Source organism: Armigeres subalbatus, chromosome 2 (assembly GCF_024139115.2).
Source record: "Armigeres subalbatus isolate Guangzhou_Male chromosome 2, GZ_Asu_2, whole genome shotgun sequence".
Taxonomy (NCBI): Eukaryota; Metazoa; Arthropoda; class Insecta; order Diptera; family Culicidae; genus Armigeres; species Armigeres subalbatus.
Genome location: NC_085140.1, coordinates 199994546 through 200015353, shown reverse-complemented (window position 1 = coordinate 200015353; position 20808 = coordinate 199994546). Strand labels below are relative to the sequence as shown.

Here is a 20808-nt window from a genome sequence, read left to right as displayed (position 1 = left end):
AAACTCGTTTTACATTGAGAAATTCATAAAAATCGATTAAATTGATAAAACCTGCAATCTTTCTGCAAACTTGGCATATTGTTTGCCTTTCTCGTATACTAAGTACAGGCTATAGGATCTCTTGTGTGATGTTCTCGATAATAAACAATGTGGGCTTGCTTGACTGTGGCTATACAACATTGAAGCACATGTGACGATTGGGCAAATCAAGCATCCGAAAGATATTTAATAAGCAATAAAAAAGCTTACCGTGTTGGAGGTTGGTACTCGCATTCTGATGGTTTTTCCGCAAACGGGACTTTTAAGTGGTCTTGTTGTGTAGAGGATATCACGCCTATTCAGAGAGTAGGAAGTTGAGCGTTCGTGTCCCTTCAACACACCTGGATTCTTTTTCGCAAATTTCGTATTCACATCAAAATCTGTTTTCAATTTTAAATTATATGGGGCTAATCAATTACTCTAATATGCTACTTGGGCTAATTGTCATTGTATGAATGTTGGTGTCATTCTATCAATTGAAATGGTTATTCATTTTGTATTTAAAAATGTTAATAAGTAAACTAATAATATGTTGGAGATCAGAAAAACATTTATTTATTTATTACCAGACTAAGGCCGGAGTGGCCTGTGCAATACATAAGAGTCTTCTCCATTCAGCTCGGTCCATGGCTGCACTTCGCCAACCACGCATTCTGCGGAGGGTCCGCAAATCGTCCTCCATCTGATCGATCCACCTTGCCCGCTGTGCACCTCGCCTTCTTGTTCCCGTTGGATCGTTGTCGAGAATCATTTTCACCGGATTACTGTCCAACATTCTGGCTAAATGCCCGGTTCACCGCAGTCTTCCGATTTTCGCGGTGTGAACGATGGATGGTTCTCCCAACAGCTGATGCAACTCGTAATTCATTCGCCTCCTCCACGTACCATCCGCCATCTGCACCCCACCATAGATGGTACGCAGCACTTTTCTTTCGAAAACTCCCAGTCGCGTTGGTCCTCCACGAGCATCGTCCAGGTCTCGTGTCCATAGAGAACTACCGGTCTAATAAGCGTTTTGTAGATAGTCAGTTTGATACGGCGGCGAACTCTATTCGATCGGAGCGTTTTGCGGAGTCTAAAGTACGTACGATTTCCTGCCATGATGCGTCTCCAAATTTCTCTGCTGGTATCGTTATCGGCGGTCACCAGTGAGCCCAAGTACACGAATTCTTCAACCATCAATTTCGTCACCACCGATAGAAACTCGTGGTGGGCGGCTCACATTGGCCTCTCTTGAGCCTCTGCCTATCATGTACTTTGTCGTGTTGATGACTAGTCCAATCCGTTTAGCTTCGCTTTTGAGTCTGATGTAGGCTTCCTCCATCCTCTCAAAGTTACGAGCCATGATATCAATGTCGTCGGTGAAACCAAATAACTGGACGGACTTCGTAAAAATCGTACCACTCGTGTCAATCCCTGCCCTTCGTATTACTCCCTCCAAAGCGAGTTGAATAGCAGACACGAAAGACCTTGCAGTAACCCTCTACGCGTTTCGAGGGGACTTGATAATGCCCCTGAAACTCGAACTACGCACATCACCCGATCCATCGTCGCCTTGAACAACTGTATCAGTTTATCCGGAAATCCGTGTTCGTGCATTAGCTGGTCCCGATCGATTGTATCATATGCGGCTTTGAATTCGATGAATAGATGATGTGTGGTATTCACACGTTGCACGTTGTATTCGCGGCATTTCTGCAATACCTGACGTATGGCGAACACCTGGTATGTGGTAGAGCGTTCACCCATAAATCCCGCCTGGTACTGCCCCACGAACTCTCTTGCAATTGGTGTTAGTCGGCGGCATAAAATTTGGGAGAGCAATGTGATTGCGCGGTAGTTGCTACAATCCAGCTTAAGGCTGCCTTACAACTCGGGAAAATTTTCCGCCGGAATTTGGTCCCCGTGCATTTTAAATGGAGCCGGGATTTTGATTTTCCGTGCCCAAATTCCGAAAACATCGCATATGCAAAAATACATGGGGAAAAAATCCGTGGATCAAATTCCCGAGGTGTGAGGCTACCTTTATCGCTTTTTTGTAGATGGGACACACGACACCTTCCATCCACTCCTGCGGCCTCAGAACCTCATCCTCCCAAACCTTGGTGCAGCGCTCTAGCCAGTGCCTCACCACCGTGTTTAAATAGCTCTCCTGGTAGTTGGTCAACTCCAGGGGCTTTGTTGTTTTTCAGCCGGCCGATCTCCTCCTGGATTTCCTGGAGATTCGGAGCCGGAAGTCGCATGTCCTGCGCGCGTGCTTGTAGGTTCATTACCATACCGCCACCGCCATTACCTTACTGCTATATCGCCATTCAGGTCCTCTTCGTAGTGCTGCCGCCACCTTTAGATCACGTGAACGGTTCAACTTCTCATAAAACTTTCGTGCGTTATTAGCGAGGTACAGTTCCTCCGTCTCTTCACGGTCTCGATCTTCCTGCTTGCGTTTTTTCTCCGAAAAATTGAGATTAATCTGTTCCGCGCCCGTTCGTATCGTGCCTCCGTTCGCCCTCGTGCGGTGTTGCAAAAAAAACATACCTATTTGTTAATCTGTTGAAAACTCAATAGTTTACTTCGCTAATGGCCCGTTTACATATTCGATAATTATAGCGAACAATTTGACAAATTGCCTCCGCTGATCCGACAAATGTACGGCCGGACTACTATCGAGGTTTCTCTCGTTAATCCGACTGTCGAATCCATTCAAAAGAATCAAAACAAAATTAAAGCACAAATTTAAACTGACAGCATAATGTGTTTAAATGGGTGTTGATTCTTTTTAATCCGGAAAATTCCGGACTAACGAGTCGTCGGATTTGCGAGGAACAGATAAGCGGGGGGATATTTAAGAGGGAATAAGCATTCCATATGATTAAACGCAGATTAAGCATTGAAAAGCTTAGGGTATCTGTTCCATTATTAATAACATGCTCCTACAAAAGATATTTTAGATACCAGATAAAGATTGGCGCTGTCGTTGCTGTCCGGAGCATCTTTTGCTGGCGAAGATAGGGGATCTAAATGTCAATGAAGGAAAAACACATACGATTTGACAGTTAGGTACCACACATGTTTCGGACAGCAGAACAAAGGGAACCGAAGCGACAGTCTTTATCTGGTTACTAAAATATCTTTTGTGTATATCAATAACATTCGCAAAACAGGCAAGTTAGGCTCAATTTGTGTCGTGTTTTGTTGTTATCCGGGCTTGCTCACTGCTGTAAAAAATCACAAAAATGAGAAGTAAAACAATTTGCGCACCAATTGTTTGTTTTCGAATGGTATTAATTTGGGTACATAGTATGGATTCAAGGAGCAGTTCCCCTGTATACCTTAAAAATAATCATTATAGACTGAATATGGTTTTAGACTAAAGTTCAAGCTATTTATTTAGAATATTTATATTTATCCGTGCAGTGTTCTGCTAAATTTTCACACCCTAATTTAAATTATGTGCTAAAATTTTAAACACACATTTATAAGGTTCCAACGAAAACATCGCAAACGGCGAGTTCAGTGTCAAATTTTTCTCTGCGATTTTTTTCGCCGCACCCGGTGATGTAGTGTGCGTACGGGTAATGTCAACATAGCTGCGCACTCTTTCTTACCTACTAGCTGCAGCGATTCGTCATCGAATTCGTTACTTCCAGCAGCCGTAGCCAGAAAGAGATAGTTAGAAAATCAGTTTCCATACCCGATTAAAATCCGCCATCTGCCTGCTCTCAGCTGGTGTCCGCCACAACTGACGAGAGCGAACTGCATTTCAAACGGCTTCTTTCACCGAGCGCACGTCGTGTGGTAGTCGTCGTAACAGGGGCCAGTTTAGTTGGCCGTTGAATGGAAGTGAAACTTTAACAGTCGGATTGCTTGTCGGTTCTATTTTGTACGAAAAACCGCGTAAATTTGTGATATATTTTATTGTGATTTGCTATTTGTGGATTAATAAACATGGCCACACATTTCCGTATTGCCAAAACCGATGAGGTAAGTGTGAAAGAGCCTATAAAGATTAAAATAAAACACCTGTGCTGATTCTCTAACCGACGCCATCGAAATTTAAAGGGACTGGTTGCATTGTAGTTGTCTTCCTCCTATTCGCCACGCAAACCCATTGGCAATGATGGCCGTTGAACCATTTTATAAAATTACTAAAAATGCATTGTTTTAAAAGCTAGCCTGTGGCGAGTAAAGAAATGACAAGAATTCAACCCCAAAACAGACTTGAAAATTAATGAAGGTGTTTTGTTAATCCACAGCATCCTTTGTGGTCACACGAGAATCCAAATTATGGTACAGCTCAAATAAATCAGTTAGGTAATGGCCCGTTTACATATTCGCTGGTTCTAGCGGACAATGCACTATCCGACAATACTAGCGCAATGTAAACAGGAATTATACTCGCTAATAAGCGTTTACATTGTGCTAATGTCGCGCTGGCTAGTATTGTTGGATAGTGCATTGTCTGCAAGAAATAGCGAATATGTAAACGGGCCATAAAGTTATACTATCTAGATTACACTGGTGTCGCTTTTTACGCGAAAAGATTCTGTCGAATTCTCGCTCCACCTTAATTTCCACATCTTTAAAAATAACATTTGATTTTTCTTCGATTTTTTCATTAGATTAACAGGGTTGTTACGACTAAGCGGATTTCGCGGTTTTCGCGGATTTACATAACGATTTTAGGGTTTCGCGCGGATTTGGCGCGGATTTAGTTTTAGGTGGAAACTTCTAAGAAAAAATCTAAGGAAGTTTATTTGAAAATTAGCTTTATGCCTTTATTTTCAAATGTTGTTGAGAACAAATTAACGTTTCAAGGTTATTAACATTATTTTTCGGATATGTCTTAGTCCTTATTTAATGGCATGCATTACACTCTCAAGCATTATTTAAACAAATGTTATGATGAGAGATACGCCACTTGTTGTCATTTTAATCCATTCTAAAACACGATGCACACAAAGCATGTCTATCGAAGGACGTGAACACCCATTTCATCTTGTAAATTTCTTCGTAATTCCAAGATATTTGTCAGTTTCTGATTGGCATATCATTCTTCAAAAGTCGTCAGGAATTCTTTCATAATATTGGAACATTTTATATTTCCTTTATAACATTCATCTAGTACGAATAAAGGTTTATACAACAATTGAAAACATAAAATGTTCTGTAATTTAATGCAGATGCCTCATTTTAATAAGTTCTTCCGAAGAAGGTTTAAAAAATTAGAAGATGATTTTCAAAAGTCTAACATAGTTTTTTCTAAGCTCTGGCGGGTTTTTAACTCCGATGGTATTTTACAGGATTACCAACAGAAGACGAAGAAACTTCCTAAAGTAATTTCCACAAGGACCCTATGATGATCCTTGTATAAATTCCTTGCAAATACATTTCCACAGCGTAAAGAGGGTTTTGCAGCATTAAAACCCGAAAAATATTAAGACATTTTGGAGGAATTTCCTGGAGCGGTGACCGCAGAAATGACTATAGAAAATTGATAAGAATGCCGCCTTGAATTTACAAAAGAGTTATAGCGATGATCACAGAAATTTCTTTAATAAGTGCTCAAAAATAGAACCGGGAGTTTTTCCGCAGGAAGTCACCAATCAATTTCTGCAAGAATTTCTAAAGCGATTTCTTTAGGAATTCATGAAGGGATATTCCGCAGGTTATTTGTAGAGAATTTACTTGAACTCACGACAAAATTCCCAAATTAATTACAAAATAATTTCCCAGGGGAATTTTTGTAAGAATACTCGGAGGAATTCCCACAGATGTTCTCTGAAGATTTTCCACAGACGATTTGGAGCAACTTATGCACTTCAGCAGATCCAAGGCCAGTTGGATTTCTGCAAACATTTCCATGAAAATTTCCGGAGGATGACCCGCAGAAATTTCTGGGATGAATGTGCGCACGAAAGATGAATTTCTACAGGAGTTATCGGAGTTTTTAAATGAAATTCCAGTAAGAAATTTCTGCATGAACTTTTAGAAAAGCTTGTTACAAGTATCGAAGGAGAAATAACGGACTAATTTCTGTTGGAGTTTAGGGCAAATTATTCTGCCGTATTTCCAAAGAAATTTCTTCTGAAATTTCTAAAAATATTTCTCTTGAATTTTGAAGAAATTTACGCTTGATTCTGACTTGAGCTTGAGAAACTATGTTAGATTTTGTAGTTTTTGTTTCTTAATATGAGTTCAAATATTTGTTTTACAGAAGTTTTGTTAAAAAAACGGAGCATCATTGTCTAATCCCTAATATCTAAATAGTAGTAATCAAAAACTACAACAAAGCTTAAAAAAAATTACGGTTTTGGCAAATTTTTAAATATTTGCCACGTTTCTCTTTAATCAATTATGATCAAATCTGGCCTTAACATTCATTTGTAATCAACGTACCTTGTGCCGAATTTTATAAAGATCCATCAACAAAAAACCCTGATAGTAACGGAACAAAACATGCCAAAGCCATCATCTAATCCAAAAAGCGGAGCAAATAGTTTTGACTGTTTAGTTCTTGTTCCTCAGATTCAGTACTTCTAGTGGCGAATAAGGCCATTTAGAAGGGATGTAATACTTACTGCGGTTTTATTAGTCCTATTAGCATTTTGATACAAACATTCGTTGCAGTTTAAAATCATATTTGAAATCAGTAAAAAAAACTTGAAGCGAAGACGCTCAATAAATTATTATACAAAAATTGACATTCAACGTGTATTTGCTTAGAATTTAGATCCGGATCGCATGGATTTGGCGCGGAATGGATTTCATTTCGCGCGGAAATGGCGTGGATTTGGCGCGGAAAATATTTCAGGGTCTCCGTAACAACCCTGGATTAACTCAATGTTTCATTACATTCAAAGATTATAGAAACATGCAAAAACAAACCGAGTAAAAAGCGACCTAAGTGAAGTGCTGTAATTACAGTAATTTATTGATTATAAGTTGAAAAAATTACCTCTATCATTCAGAATGATGGTAGAAATTTTATTTCTTTAAAAAGTACCCAAAGTACAGTAATATCCCGATTTTATCACCACTGGTGAATTTTGGGGTGATAAAACAGGACATGTGACAAAATCGAAAAAAAAAAATTTCTAGTTTTTAACTCATTTCACAAATATGAATCATTTTATGCCTTGTATAGGAAAAATGCGTAAACGGTAACCGTTATTTCTTGTTGAAAATGCTTACATAATCCTCCACAGGTACTCACAGAAGTCATTCATATGTAATAAACTACAGGCGGTGAACGTAATTTCATGAAATTCAATGTTGTTTGCGGTATTATTTACGGAAATAAAAAAAATGATTAAAATTTTCAATTTTTTTGGGGTGGCAAAATCGGATAGACGAAATCAGGGAGTCGCAGGGTTGTTACGACTACGTGGATTTCACGATTTTCGCAAATTACGCGGTTTTTGCGGATTTACATAATGATTTCAGGGTTTATTTGAAAATTAGTTTTATGTTTATCTAGATGGGCTTCTATTTTTATTAGCAAATGTTGAGAACAAAACTTACGTTTGAACGCTATTAACAACATTTTTTTCGGATGTGTCCAAGCCCTTACTGAACGGCATGCATTACACTCTTATGCTACGTTTTGACAGGGCAAGTGAATTGAACAACTCAGTTGAATTCAATTGACTTGCCAAAAGTTGAACATGTTCAACTTTCTTTTCGTTCAAACGCTGTTCACACGTTCAACTGAGTTGTTCAATTCACTTGCCCTGTCAAAGCGTAGCATTAAGCATGCTTTAAAAAAAAATATGAGCGGCACTGGAAAAGGTCGTGAACGTCATAAGACAGAGAGCAAAGCGCCTTTTTCTATTTCAAGCGGCCAAATGAAAGAATCGTGGGCTCTTTGACCAATTTCGGATGAAAAGCAGTCATGAAAGAATGTTGTGCTTTATTTTAAAATTAAATTTTCTAAGTTATTCTAATAGATCTATGCGAAGGATAGTGAATAGTCAATAAATTATTCTTCTTCTTCTTATTGGCATTACATCCCAACACTGGGACAGAGCCGCATCGCAGCTTAGTGTTCATTAAGCGCTTCCACAGTTATTAACTGCGAGGTTGTTAAGCCAAGTTATTATGTTTGCATTCGTATATCATGAGGCTAACACGATGATACTTTTATGCCCAGGGAAGTCGTGACAATTTCCATTCCGAAAATTGCCTAGACCGGCACCGGGAATCGAACCCAGCCACCCTCAGCATGGTCTTGCTTTGTAGCCGCACGTCTTACAGCACGGCTAAGGAGAGCCCCTCAATAAATTAATCATACTCCTTTAATTCTCCGGGTTGAAAGTGGCAATACACACAAAAATAAAGCAGATATTATACACTTTCATGCCCTATCACTGAACTTTTTTTTTTAGTTTTCTCTAGCATGCCATTCATCCTTCGCGTTTCTACAGATATTGAAAGGGGCAGATATGTAAACATCGCGTGACATCCCTAGTAACATTTTGAGTTTTATCATACTCTATTAGCAGTTCTAGAGAGTTAATTTACAAAACTAACAATAAAACTAAGAACAACATAATAACCTCTTGAAGATCACTACAAGAGTAAGTTATGACCAAGTGGCCAACTCTTAAGAACGTCTTTTGAGCAAATTCAAGGCTGATAATAAGAATGCCATAAAACCGTTGTCAAAACAGAGAACTTCTTTTTTTCCGTGGAGCCATCTGTTATTGTTTTGAAGGAAAAGGGAAATTATCGAAATGGATAAAATGAAAAAAATAAAACACACAACCATGAACACGAAAGTGAAACAATGTTTAATCATCGAAAAAATGAATGCCCCAGAATTCGTTCGCGTGCGTCAAATTTAAGTGCGCGCTCGAATTTCTGGTGAAAACAGGTAAGAAAAGTATGATATTTTAGCGCGCCGTAAAAATATTCTTATTTACGGTAATCGAATATCAGAAAATATAGAATCGTTCTGTTTTTTCTTTGGTCAGTTGAATATATTTTACTTCGTGATATTGCTGATTATATAAATCATTAAACACATTGTTGAAAGCGATGGTATTTACATTTGTAAGCGATTTTTGCAAAATATTGTTACAGATATGAACAATAAGCCATTTTATGAAAAGCTCAAATGACAGGAGACCTAACACTAATATTTACATTTTACAAGGAACATTTGCGAAAATGGAATGAAATGATGATGATGATAACGAATTGATGATGGTTTGCATGCAAATTTACCAAAACAAAGACCGAGCCGTCCACTCAAAATTTCGATCAGCTGATCGAATCTGTCTCGTAAAATGGCTTATATTTTATGTTATCAACATGGCTGTTATCGCACTGTGGGCAGCCTTCGAATAAACTGATGGGCAAAATTAATTGTTGCACAACGTAAGTCGAAAATTAGCTTCCGTAAAACAGTGATACTTAATAGCAGACTATGTTACAAGTTTTCGGGGTCGTTAACCGGCGGTGAGGTCTACAAAATCTTTAAATTTGTTTGAATATACTTTTTAAGTACTTATAGCTATGATATATACAAATGCTTTAGCAAAAATATGCCAAATATGGGATGTAATGCTAATGCTATGCAGGATCAGTATGACATCAACATCTAAAACTTATATTGAAACAAGGTTCATATTATTTCATGTTCAATTTCATTCATATTCTTGTTTTCGATTGAATGCTATATACGCATTTTCTTGTCAAATCAAATGAGGAAATTTTTAGAATGAATCGGATTCATTCGAAAGCAATAATTGCATTGGAGATCTATTTACATACAGATACAATGTTCTTTTGGAGAAGTATGACATACGATAAATTTTAATAAACTTTATATGGTCAGTAGTAACAGTAGGAAATCTAATAGTTGCTTTAGCACTATTCAATGGAATAGAAATTGCCGTATGATGGTCGAGAAGGCACATTTTTTAAACAACACACATTCATATGTGTATTCTATATAACCTTTCTTCACGTTAGACATAAAAATTGAAACATTATGATTGAAAATATGTATTTAATGTCATCTGTTTTCCCATAGTTAATACATTTTGATATAAACATCATGTTCTTTTGCAATGCCATTATAAATCAATTAAAAACCCCGAAGACTTATAGAGGTTATTTGTAAGATAAGATTAAGACCAAAATATTCGGCCTTATAGCAGTTCTCAAAATTGGTTTTATGAGACTCTTCAAGATGATCTCTTGACCACTAATAAGTTTAAAAAGTGTTTGACATTTGGGGATTTATTACAAAATTTATAATGGTTTTGAAGACAGCTACAAGCGCATAATAAAAGCTAATCTTGCTGCATTGGACACAGCTCTTATAAAACCGTTAAAAAACTTAAATAAATCAAAGAAGTCCTGAAATTGTTATTTGGGATAAAAGATATTTTAGTTACTAGATAAAGATTGTCGCTTCGGTTCCCTTTGTTCTGCTGTCCGGAACATGTTGGGTACCAAGCTGTCAAATCGTATGGATTTTCCTTCTTTGACATTTAGCTCCCCTATCATCGCCAGCAAAAGATGTTCCGGACAGCGACGACAGCGACAATCTTTATCTAGTAACTAAAATATCTTTTTTTGGGATCTCTCATTGAAAACGAGAAATTGCAGTACTGGAGGGCGCCACTTGTTGTCATTTTCAATCCATTCTGAAACATGAAGCACACAAGGACATGCACACCCATTTTCATCTTGTCAATTTCTTTGTAACTCTGAGATATTTGTCAGTTTCTGATTGATTATTTCTTTTACGATGAGCCATTTACCATGATATATCATATAATTTTTCAAAAGTTTTTTCGCCAGGAATTCTGTCATAGTGTGGGAACATTTTTTATTGCTTTCATAGCATCCATCTAGAACGAATAAGGGTTTATACAACAATTGAAAACACAGAAATAATGTTCTTTGATTTGATGCCTTATTTGAAGATGATTCTCGAAAGTTGTATCTAGAGGATTTTCGGATAACTCCGATGGTATCTTTACAGCATTACCAACAGAAAACGAAGAAACCTCCTAAAAAAATTTCCACAAGGACCCTATGAGGATCCTTGTATAACTTCTTCTTAAATAGCTCTAATTCCAACTGGAACTTGGCCTGCTTTTCAACTTAGTATTCTATTAGCATTACCTCAGTTGATAATGGAAAGCTGTTATATTTCGTATTATTTAATAATACGAAATATAACAGCTTTCAAACAAATTTTGTTTCTTGATACGATTTGAATTAATTGTTTTACAGAAGTTTTGATTGAAAAAAAAAACGGAGCTTCATTGTCTAATTCCTTAATCTCAACGCAAGTTTGTCTTGTGATCAATAATTACAACAAAGTTGCACAATTTATCATTCCAGAAGAAATTGCAGTTTTAGCAGATTTTTTATTGTTTAATTCAATTAGGGTCACATCTGGCCTGAACATTCTTTGAATATCAATGCATCTTGCGCCGAATTTCTTAAAGTTCGATCAACAAAAAAATCACTGACAATCGGAACAAAACATGCCAGAAGCATAATCTCTTCTAAAAAGCGGTGCTTTTTGGAATACTTTTGGCTGTTTAGTTCTTGTTCACTTAGCTTCAGTACTTCTAGTGCTGAATACTGAAAACACTATTTTTACGGATTTAGTGTATTTTTGTTCGTTGCAATCTTTAATTTCGACACCACTCTCTCTTGTAAAAACGGTAAACAATACAAATTTTCACAAATACCACGGCAATTTATGATAGTATATGAGCATTCTGACATTAGAGTATAAATTATTTATGCGCCAAATAAGAGGGTACTGTCATAATTGCCAAACTCCATGTGAAAATCCGTTATCGCCAGAGATGCCAGATTTGAAGACATGTTTTCGATTTGAAGACATTTGAATCTCTGTGAAGACATTTATTTCATGAAGACATTTTGAAGACTTTTCAAAATATTTGAAGACTTATCTAAATACTTATTTGAAGATACCTGAAGACAATAAATAAGACGGCGAGTGGAAAGTACAATTTGATTTTTTACTTTTTACTTTTTCTGCGACTTCTATATGTAAATTAAACAAAAAAAATACAAAGGTTATAAAAGTCTTGACCTGGGGCCTAGAATATCAAACATAAAAATACCTTCACACTAGCGGGCTGATAACTGCAACGCATTTTAGACCTCATACGCACTTAACTTTAAGTTGTGCGCTGGTTAAAAAAATCCCGATGACAGAATTTGTTTGAATTTTTCTTAGCGGCGGTGGCGTTTTTGACGTGTATGTAAAAAGGTATTTCGATCATTACATCGGAACGGAAAAATTGATTGAATTCTTCTTTGACTTGATTTAATCTATTCAACCGTTGAGCTAGAACCTGAATTTTACTTTAAATCCTTTTGAATTCATTTGATCTTTTCGGCATTTCCATGTGATTTTCCTCTCAGTCGGGAAACTCTTTGAATTCCACGTGAATTATCAAAAGAATTTTCGGTGAAAATTTCAAAGAACGTTTCGTGTAAAATAAGGAGAATTTCCGATGAAAATAATGAGGAATTTCTTGTCTAAACTAAAGAAAGTAAAAAGATATAAAGGGAATCCTCCAAAATTTAAATTCAAAATTCTCCTTAATTTCCACAAGTTCTTCTGAACTCCCACAATAAATCCCTTTTTATTTCCACAAGAAAATTGTCTCAATTAATTTTAATAGAAAATTTTTACGAGTGTCGACAAGAAATTGAATTTGTTCTGGTGTTAAATGATTATTTCTCATTATTTCCATGGTAAATTTCTACGTGAAAATCTTCCTAAAAAATTTCAGAGAAATTCCACAAAAAATTAAGGGATTTTTAATTAAATACTAAGTAGCAAAATCAGAGGAAACTTGTTACACACTTCCGTTAAATTCTTCCTTGAATTACTTTGGTAATTCTTCTAGAAATATTTTTGACCATTTTTCCTGTATTTTCTCTGAGAATTTCTCTAAGAATTTCTTCAAACATACATTCTGGTATTCTTTCCGTAATTCATCCAGGAAATTGTCCGGAAGTTTCAGGGATTTTTTTTTTAAATCCTCTAGGAATTCATTTGGAAGATCCTCCAGAAGTTCCTCCAGAACTCCTTCGGCAGTTTCTTCACGAATCCATCCAATAGTTTTCCCAGGAATCCTTGAAGAATTTCTGCGGAAGCTATTCCAGGGATCCGGAAGATCCTTCAAGGTTGCCGAATTACTCTCCAAGAATGCCTCCGGAAGTATACTTCTATTTCTTCCAGGATTTCTTTCGGAATTTTCTGCAGCAATACCTCAAGAAGCTTCTCCAACTACCTCCAAGAATTTCTCCAGAAGTTTCTTTTGGAATTCCACCGGAAATTGCTTCAATAATTCCTCCGTAATATCCTTAAGAAATTCGTCAGGAAAATCCTTCAGGTATTCCTCCAGAAAATCCCTCCGAAATTCATCCTGAAGATTCTACAGGAAACTCTCCTTAAGTTCTTCCAAGTATTCGGGATTTTATCCGAAAGTTTATTTATTTATTTAAATTTATTTATTTATTGTGTGATTTCATCAACAGACTACAATTAGCCCTAATGATGTATGTAAATACTAATTAATACTAAAAAACGCACATAGTCAAAAAATATAACATAGTAGCATTGTCAAGATAAAAAAATTAAAACAAATAAAATGCAGCCTTATCACACACAATCAACGAAAAAATTCAGAAAATCTACGACGAAGAACATTCCGCGTCAAGTTGAAGTCGAACATGGAAGAAACTCTATTAAACGTTCTCTGGAGGCCGTAGATTGCAGTTTCTGCACCGTAGTTAGTGCGACGAAAAGTTGATCTAGATACTAGATATCTATCCGGACGTTCCTTTAGAAAATTCTCTGGATGTTTTTCAAGTATTTCACAGTAAATTTTGAATCCCAACAGGGTATTCTTTAAAAAGAAATTTGGAAGAGTTCCACGTGAAAATTCAGTTTAAAAATCCGACTCAGTACAAAATCCAAGGGAAACTCGTTTTAAAAAAATAAGGAATTTAAAAAAATATTCTTTTGAATTTTAACAATTTGAAGTTTAAAAAAAAGAAGCATTATTCAACATCAGTAATACAAGGAGATTATGGAAGTTACACACCTATTGGGGTCTCCAGTAGCCTTGCGAGCAAAGGCGTAGGATTGCCAGTCCGGAGGTGATGAGTTCGATTCTCGGTCCGGTCTAGGATGTTATCGGGTTTAAAACATTCTCGACACCCTAGGTATAGTGTATCCATTATACTTGCCACACAAGATACATACTCATGCAATGGCGGGCATATAGAAAAGCTTTCAGTTAATAACTGAGAAAATGCTAATTTTATACTAAGTTGAAAAGCAGGCCAAGTTCCAATTGGAATATAGAGCCATTGAAGAAGAAGAAGAAAACATATTGGATTTAGAAATTTTCGCTGATAATCATAATCTTAATATTGAAGACATTTGAAGAAGAAATACTACAATAAGAGATCGGCGAAGACGCCATCTTGTTCCAAATCGAACCGTCAAAAGCGGTTCCAATTCGGCTTGTTTACTTTTTGCATCCATAAGAAGCAAGTAGAAAGGTCAAGTGATGCCAGTATTATTTCCACGATTTCATGCATTTTCATGCGTTGCCATCTCGACAGTTTTTCACTCTGATGGTCTCTGGTTATAGGGTGGCTAATTTGAAGACATTTTTCAACGACTGTGAAGACATTGGAAAATATCATCTGGCATCCCTGGTTATCGCCCCTCTGCAATCGCTTGTTGTATAAGCTGGCGCATTTGATTTGAAGTTTGTATGGAGATTTTAGTAAAAATATATATATATATGTATATGGAAATCCTCCGTCACTCATTCGATCTGGAAATTGGTTCTGATTGCTCAATTGAGGACCTCGTGAAAATCGTACCACTCGTGTCAATTCCTGCCCTTCGTATTATTCCCTCCAAAGCGATGCTGAATGGCAGACACGAAAGACCATCACTTTGCCGTAACCCTCTGCATGTTTCGAAAGGACTCGAGAATGCCTCTGAAACTCGAACTACGCACATCACCCGATCCATCTTCGCCTTGATCAACCGTATCGGTTTATCCGGAAATCCGTTTTCGTGCATTAGCATTAACCACGTTTCCATAACTGGGCAAATTAATTGGGTCGTTCCAGGGAAGGCAACGTAAGGTGAAGCGTATGAATTTGTGCTGAATGGACTGATATTTAGATGATTAATTAGAAGTTTCCAAGTAGGAAACGAAATACGTATCTGCTTGTTGATACATAAAAAAGTTAATAGTGGAAGTAAATGGAAGAATAATAGTCTTTTAACCTTGATATTCAGAGCCTAGCAGGCTTCGGAATTCTCACTCATATGAATAAAAACCTCCAATAAATCCATTTAGCGGAGTGTGATTTTTCATGGTCCTCCTCCTCCTCCTATTCTCACACAACATTTTTATCCGGATAGAATGGCGGGTGATAAATTCGTGAGCGCCGGATCGCCGGATAATTTAATTTTACTCCACAAATTTCCTTCTCGTCGCCTCATCAGATAAATTTTACAAGCATATTTACAAAAATTTAGCACCGTAACGGGATTCGAACCCAAAACAATTTTAAAATGTTCAGAGCGCCCACTAAAACCACGTCACCACATGAATTGTTTGAAAGCTTTGGGGAAAACTGCTGTATTGAACCTTCTGCTTATCGTGGCGCATCGTCAGATTCAATCAGCTTGGAGAGGCAAAGCAAGCGGCATTTGATTTTCGCGAAACATGGGAAGAAGGATAACAATTTTTCGCACCATCGCTTGTGCCGGAGTTTATCGCACTGTAATTTATCCGGATAAAATGCATGGTGGAGTGATCAGTTGTCGCGTGAGTGAGTGAGAAATCCGAACCCTGGAGCCTAGTCTATACAGCATGAGTGACTTCTGCTTTGGTTTATTGTTTATTGTTTACTTCATCAACAGGCTACATTAAGCCCCAATGATGGTGGTATTAACCTAATTTTGTAATATAAATACTATATAACGATAAAAGAACAACGAACAAATATAAACAAATATTATTCAGTATAACTGTCATTGAGAATGCTTACAATAAAAATCAATACCAAATCATTCACGAATTACACATAAACATTATGACAACAATATCTTGCACAAAATAAGCTAAAATAGTAACTTGCACATGGAATTATTATTTAATTGCTTTAAAGACAAAACTTTGATTCGTGAATTCTCTGAATTTTATACCTATTGGCCACGTACAAGGTTGTAATGCTTTTGGTTTGTATTTGATATTCACTGAAATTTTGAAGGATACATAATCCAGGTTTTCAAAAACTATCCCCTTCGGTATTAGCTTTCTTATATTGATCTTAGCTGAATCGCGAATCTCAAGACAATCACGCACAAGAATATCGATATCGTTATCAAAAGTGTTTGGCTCGATGTTTGAAATAAACAACGAAAACGTGTTTTCGGAGTTGGAATCGGTATAAGCCATAGAAGCTCGGCCACTCTCATTCGTATCATGGTAGGTTTTAGTTCCATCCAAAAGAGCTCCTCGGGATGATGTGACGACAGGAGTCGAGTGTGGGAGTTTGCTCTGCTTTTCGATCCGTGCTCGCTCGGGTGTTACCGTGGTGGCTAATGTTATCAAAATCTCCTCTACTTTAGTTTTCAATTCCAAAACGTCGGATTGAATGGATTCAGTAACGGTCGGTTGAGTATGTCTTGGAATATTGTACATGGCGTCGCGTGTAGTACGAAAATCCAGTAGGCAATCGTCGCACATCCATACAATGTTATTCGTTAACAGTGCACATATCGACGACTCCGATAGTCCCACACAAGCGGCATGGTACCGCATTTGCCTTCACACATAGTGAACCTATCAATGTTGCGGTCGATTTTGTGAGAACATCTATTGCACTGCATTGTTCTGGGTAGTGGCTCAACAGAAAAATGGCTTTTAACTTCTAAATTCTTGCGCAGAAATTAAAGGATATACTTGAATCTCTTGTTCCGCAACGTTTGTAACTAAATGTTCAACTTCACCGATATATAAGAAGATTGTATCAAGCTTCACAGTGTTTTAAGGCGTTGTTTTCAAACGAAAAAATTGAAATATACGGCAGCACAGAATAGTCAAACATTCGTATCAACACAACAATAACAACTGTTGTAACAAGCCCACTTACAGTTTCATTAGTTCCTTTCCGCGGTTTGTCGATGTATGTGGTTAGATCCGTGGTTGAGCCATTTACGCAGACAGCCTATCTCCATTTTTCAGGATGTCATCCTTGGTGCTCCTTTGAAACGAGGCGAACTGAGATTTAACCAGTTTGGCTAACTCGGACACCGACATGTCTGCAGTTGTGTTGTTCCGTTGTTGCGACTGAGAGTTGCTTCTGAGTCTCATGGCGCTCAGTTCTTCCTCGGACATCATTGCAGTGTGAAACGAATGAATAAACGGGCGGCAAACTGCTTACACAAGCGACCGTTTCCATTGACGGGGAATCCTAACCCATTGTTTGCTTTTGGAAATTGGCCAGGTCGGACTATGGGATTTCAAAAGTTATGGCCAAAAAACTATTTATCATACCAAAACATTCATATTTTTTTAGTATTTTAATTCACGAGAAAGGCACCAGCACTGCTAGGTGGATTATTCTTGGTTTTTTCTTCTTCAGTGGGTCTACATTCCAACTGGAACTTGGCCTGCTTTTAAACTTAGTGTTCTATTGGCATTTCCACAGTTATTAATTGAAATCAAATTTCGAATTCGCCTTTCTTAAAAAATCTTATTTCCAGTAAGTTACGAAACCAATGCTCAAAATATCAGAATAAAAATAAACTAACGCATGTAAATTTTCTTTTTCCAGAATGACGCTGCCCGTGTTCAGGCGAAGAAAGTCTTGAAAGAACCAGCAGTCGGCAAAAGAGCCGTGCTGGGAGAACTAGGTAACAAAGTTCTGAAAAATGTGGACAATGGCAAATGTAAGGACGGTGTGTTCAAATCTACCGATGCGACATTTAAAAACATCAAACCCCGAGTGGATACCCACTGGAAGAAAACCGATGGCCCGATAACCATTTTCCCCGTTTCAAAACCGGTGACCCGCTCCGATTCACTCAAAGGCCTGAACAACGTCGGACTCAAAAAACAAAGCAAAACAACGACATCCGTTGTCGCCGCTGCCCAGAAAAAAGTGGTCCAAGTCACGAAGGGCACGGAAGTGAAGAAGGTGAAAGTGGTCAACCTGAAGCGAGAGGAAAGTCGTTTAACGCGGCGATCGCTTACCAAACTGAAACAGCTGAAGAAACAAACTGATAGTTCTTCCAGTACCTCGTCGTTGACAACGAATTCCGATGACGATGATGAATATAAAATAGAGGTAGGTCAAGCCGTTGTAAATAAGTGACATTTGAATAAAATATTTGCTATTTCTTTTTTCACAGAAGCCGGATTCTCCCGATTCCCATTCTCACAAATTGATCGAAGAAGTTGAGAACATTGATGTCAACGACGCTTGGAACCCTATGTTGGTATCGGAATACGTAAACGACATCTATGACTATTTGAACAGTTTAGAAGAAACGTTTGCTATTCGGGAGAATTTCCTCGAGAGCCATAAGCAGGTAAATGATGCAGACAATTATAAGAACGGAAAAATTTTCGATCTTTGCAGTCTTTGTCAAACAGTAAATAGTAAAATTAATTACCGCCATCGGGGGTGACAATGGGTCTGGGGCTGAGAATGGGTCATCGCTCTCACCGACAGCCTGGAGGTCGTAGAGCAAAATCGTTCAAAATGGTCTCTTATATTTTAGTCTTCTTGCCCTCAGATACATTCAATCTATTCTACAAGCATTCTAAGTAGCTGAAACAGTGACCCATTCTCACCCCCATTTGACCCATTGTCAAACCCGACGACGGTACTCCAAAACTTAATTCTTTTCTAAAACAAAAAGAAAATATTTGTGAAAAAAATCAAATATATTTTATTTGTAGATCAACCATAAAATGCGCACAATTTTGATTGATTGGATCAATGAAGTGCAATATCAGTATAAACTTGAGATTGATACTTATCACATGACCGTTTCAATCATCGACAGGTACCTTCAGGTAATTTTGCTGAATCAATCACTACCGTACACTATCCCGATTTATAATATTCTGAACCATTCTACAGCTTGTCGTTGATACCCCCAAAAAGGAGTTGCAACTGGTTGGTGTGACGGCTATGTTTATCGCCTCCAAGTACGAGGAACTGTTCCCACCAGACATCGATGACTTTGTCTACATCACCGACGACACGTACAAGAAGAAACAAATTCTCGACATGGAGAAGCAAATCGTGAAAGTTTTGGATTTCCACCTCGGAAAACCGCTGCCTACACACTTTTTACGTCGCTATTCCAAGGCTGCCAAGGCCGCCGATAAAAACCACCTGGCGGCGAAGTACCTGATCGAGATGGCCAGCATCGATTACAGTACGGCACATTACAAGCCGTCCGAGGTAAGGACCAATCAAATTTGTTTTACTGCTGGTTATTTAGTTCGCCAAGCAAATGGCATTTTGCCATTTCCGTACTTTAATCTTAAAAAAAAATAAAAATGACTTATACCACCCAGCCATAAAAAAAAAAAATACGGACCACTATGTTGGCCATCTGTATGTAGTTAAGAAGTTTTTAAAAGATTTTGGGTTCAATGTCCCTATTCAAACTGCTTCAGATCTCATGTTGAATAACAGCTTTAAATAATTTCCTAATAATCTGTTATATAGAGATAGCGATAAGATATATGAGATTATCAAATAATGAAATTTCTCTCCCCAGATTGCAGCGGCTGCATTGTACATATCGCTTAGCTTGTTCCCGGTAGCAAACAACACCGAGCTTAAAGTATGGACCAAAACGCTTGAGCATTACACGCACTACAATGTGCAGCACATAACACCGATCGTGCAACGGTTGGCCAAGGTAGTTAAGAATGCACCCAAGATGAAGGTACATGCCGTCCACCACAAGTACCAATCCAGCAAGTTCGAGAGGATTTCCGTGCAACCTGAGTTCCAGGGAACTGTAATGGACCAGTTGATAGATGGCGAACTGAACCCCTGATGTAGCCCAATTTGTATTGTATTTAGCTATTATTTTTACTGCATATAAGTGACTTGATTTGCCAATAGACAAACACTCTTTTACGCCTAGGCTATTCCAGTTTATTTCCTCTACTGCATTTGTTTTTACATGTGGTTTATTGATTATTCGTTTAAGAAGATTTTAACAATCCTAAATATTTTCTAATTATAGTTTTTGGCAATGATGCTAATGAGAAAAGAGGAAAAAATGTCTCGAGCTAGATCTAGAAACAAATTCACATTAGTTGTTTTAATTTGTGTGCTATAATACCGAGCATAATAAACTTTTTGACTGATCAATTGATAATAATTTGTTTGTATATCCTTGAGGTCACAGGCCATTTCATTTTTTGCCTTTCTCGTACACTCAAAAAATAAATCACAATGCGAAATTACACCAATAAAATGAAAAGGGCGTAATTCCTTTTTTATCAAATTTTAGATGAAAATAACATGATTATGCATATAATTGCAATGACAACATGATAGTTGTATTGTTATCAATAATATTAGAGCATGAAATACGTCTTTGTGGCTTTTAATGTTAAATAGGATTTGTTTTAATAATCTAAATCAGCGCTGGCACTTTTCTCGATTTTAAGTATTTGGAATTCC

The 20808-nt window shown here is 37.4% G+C and overlaps 1 protein-coding gene across 1 annotated transcript; it reads left to right on the top strand.

Moving 5' to 3' along the window:
- Window positions 1-3789: 3789 nt before the first annotated feature.
- On the top strand, window positions 3790-20503 carry LOC134211494 (G2/mitotic-specific cyclin-B). Its single transcript, XM_062688388.1, has 6 exons — window positions 3790-4020; window positions 17926-18438; window positions 18503-18682; window positions 19056-19172; window positions 19240-19566; window positions 19889-20503. The coding sequence occupies exons 1-6, from the start codon at window positions 3985-3987 to the stop codon at window positions 20171-20173; spliced, it is 1458 nt and encodes a 485-aa protein (XP_062544372.1). The 5' UTR covers window positions 3790-3984; the 3' UTR covers window positions 20174-20503.
- The last annotated feature ends 305 nt before the right edge of the window (window positions 20504-20808 follow it).

Bases quoted from the DNA above. Each gene is read 5' to 3' on its own strand.
- LOC134211494 (XM_062688388.1), top strand. From the start codon at position 3,985: ATGGCCACACATTTCCGTATTGCCAAAACCGATGAG. The intron at 18,683-19,055 runs GTAAATGATGCA...TTTTATTTGTAG, and splicing joins TCCTCGAGAGCCATAAGCAG to ATCAACCATAAAATGCGCAC. The intron at 19,173-19,239 runs GTAATTTTGCTG...ACCATTCTACAG, and splicing joins TCATCGACAGGTACCTTCAG to CTTGTCGTTGATACCCCCAA.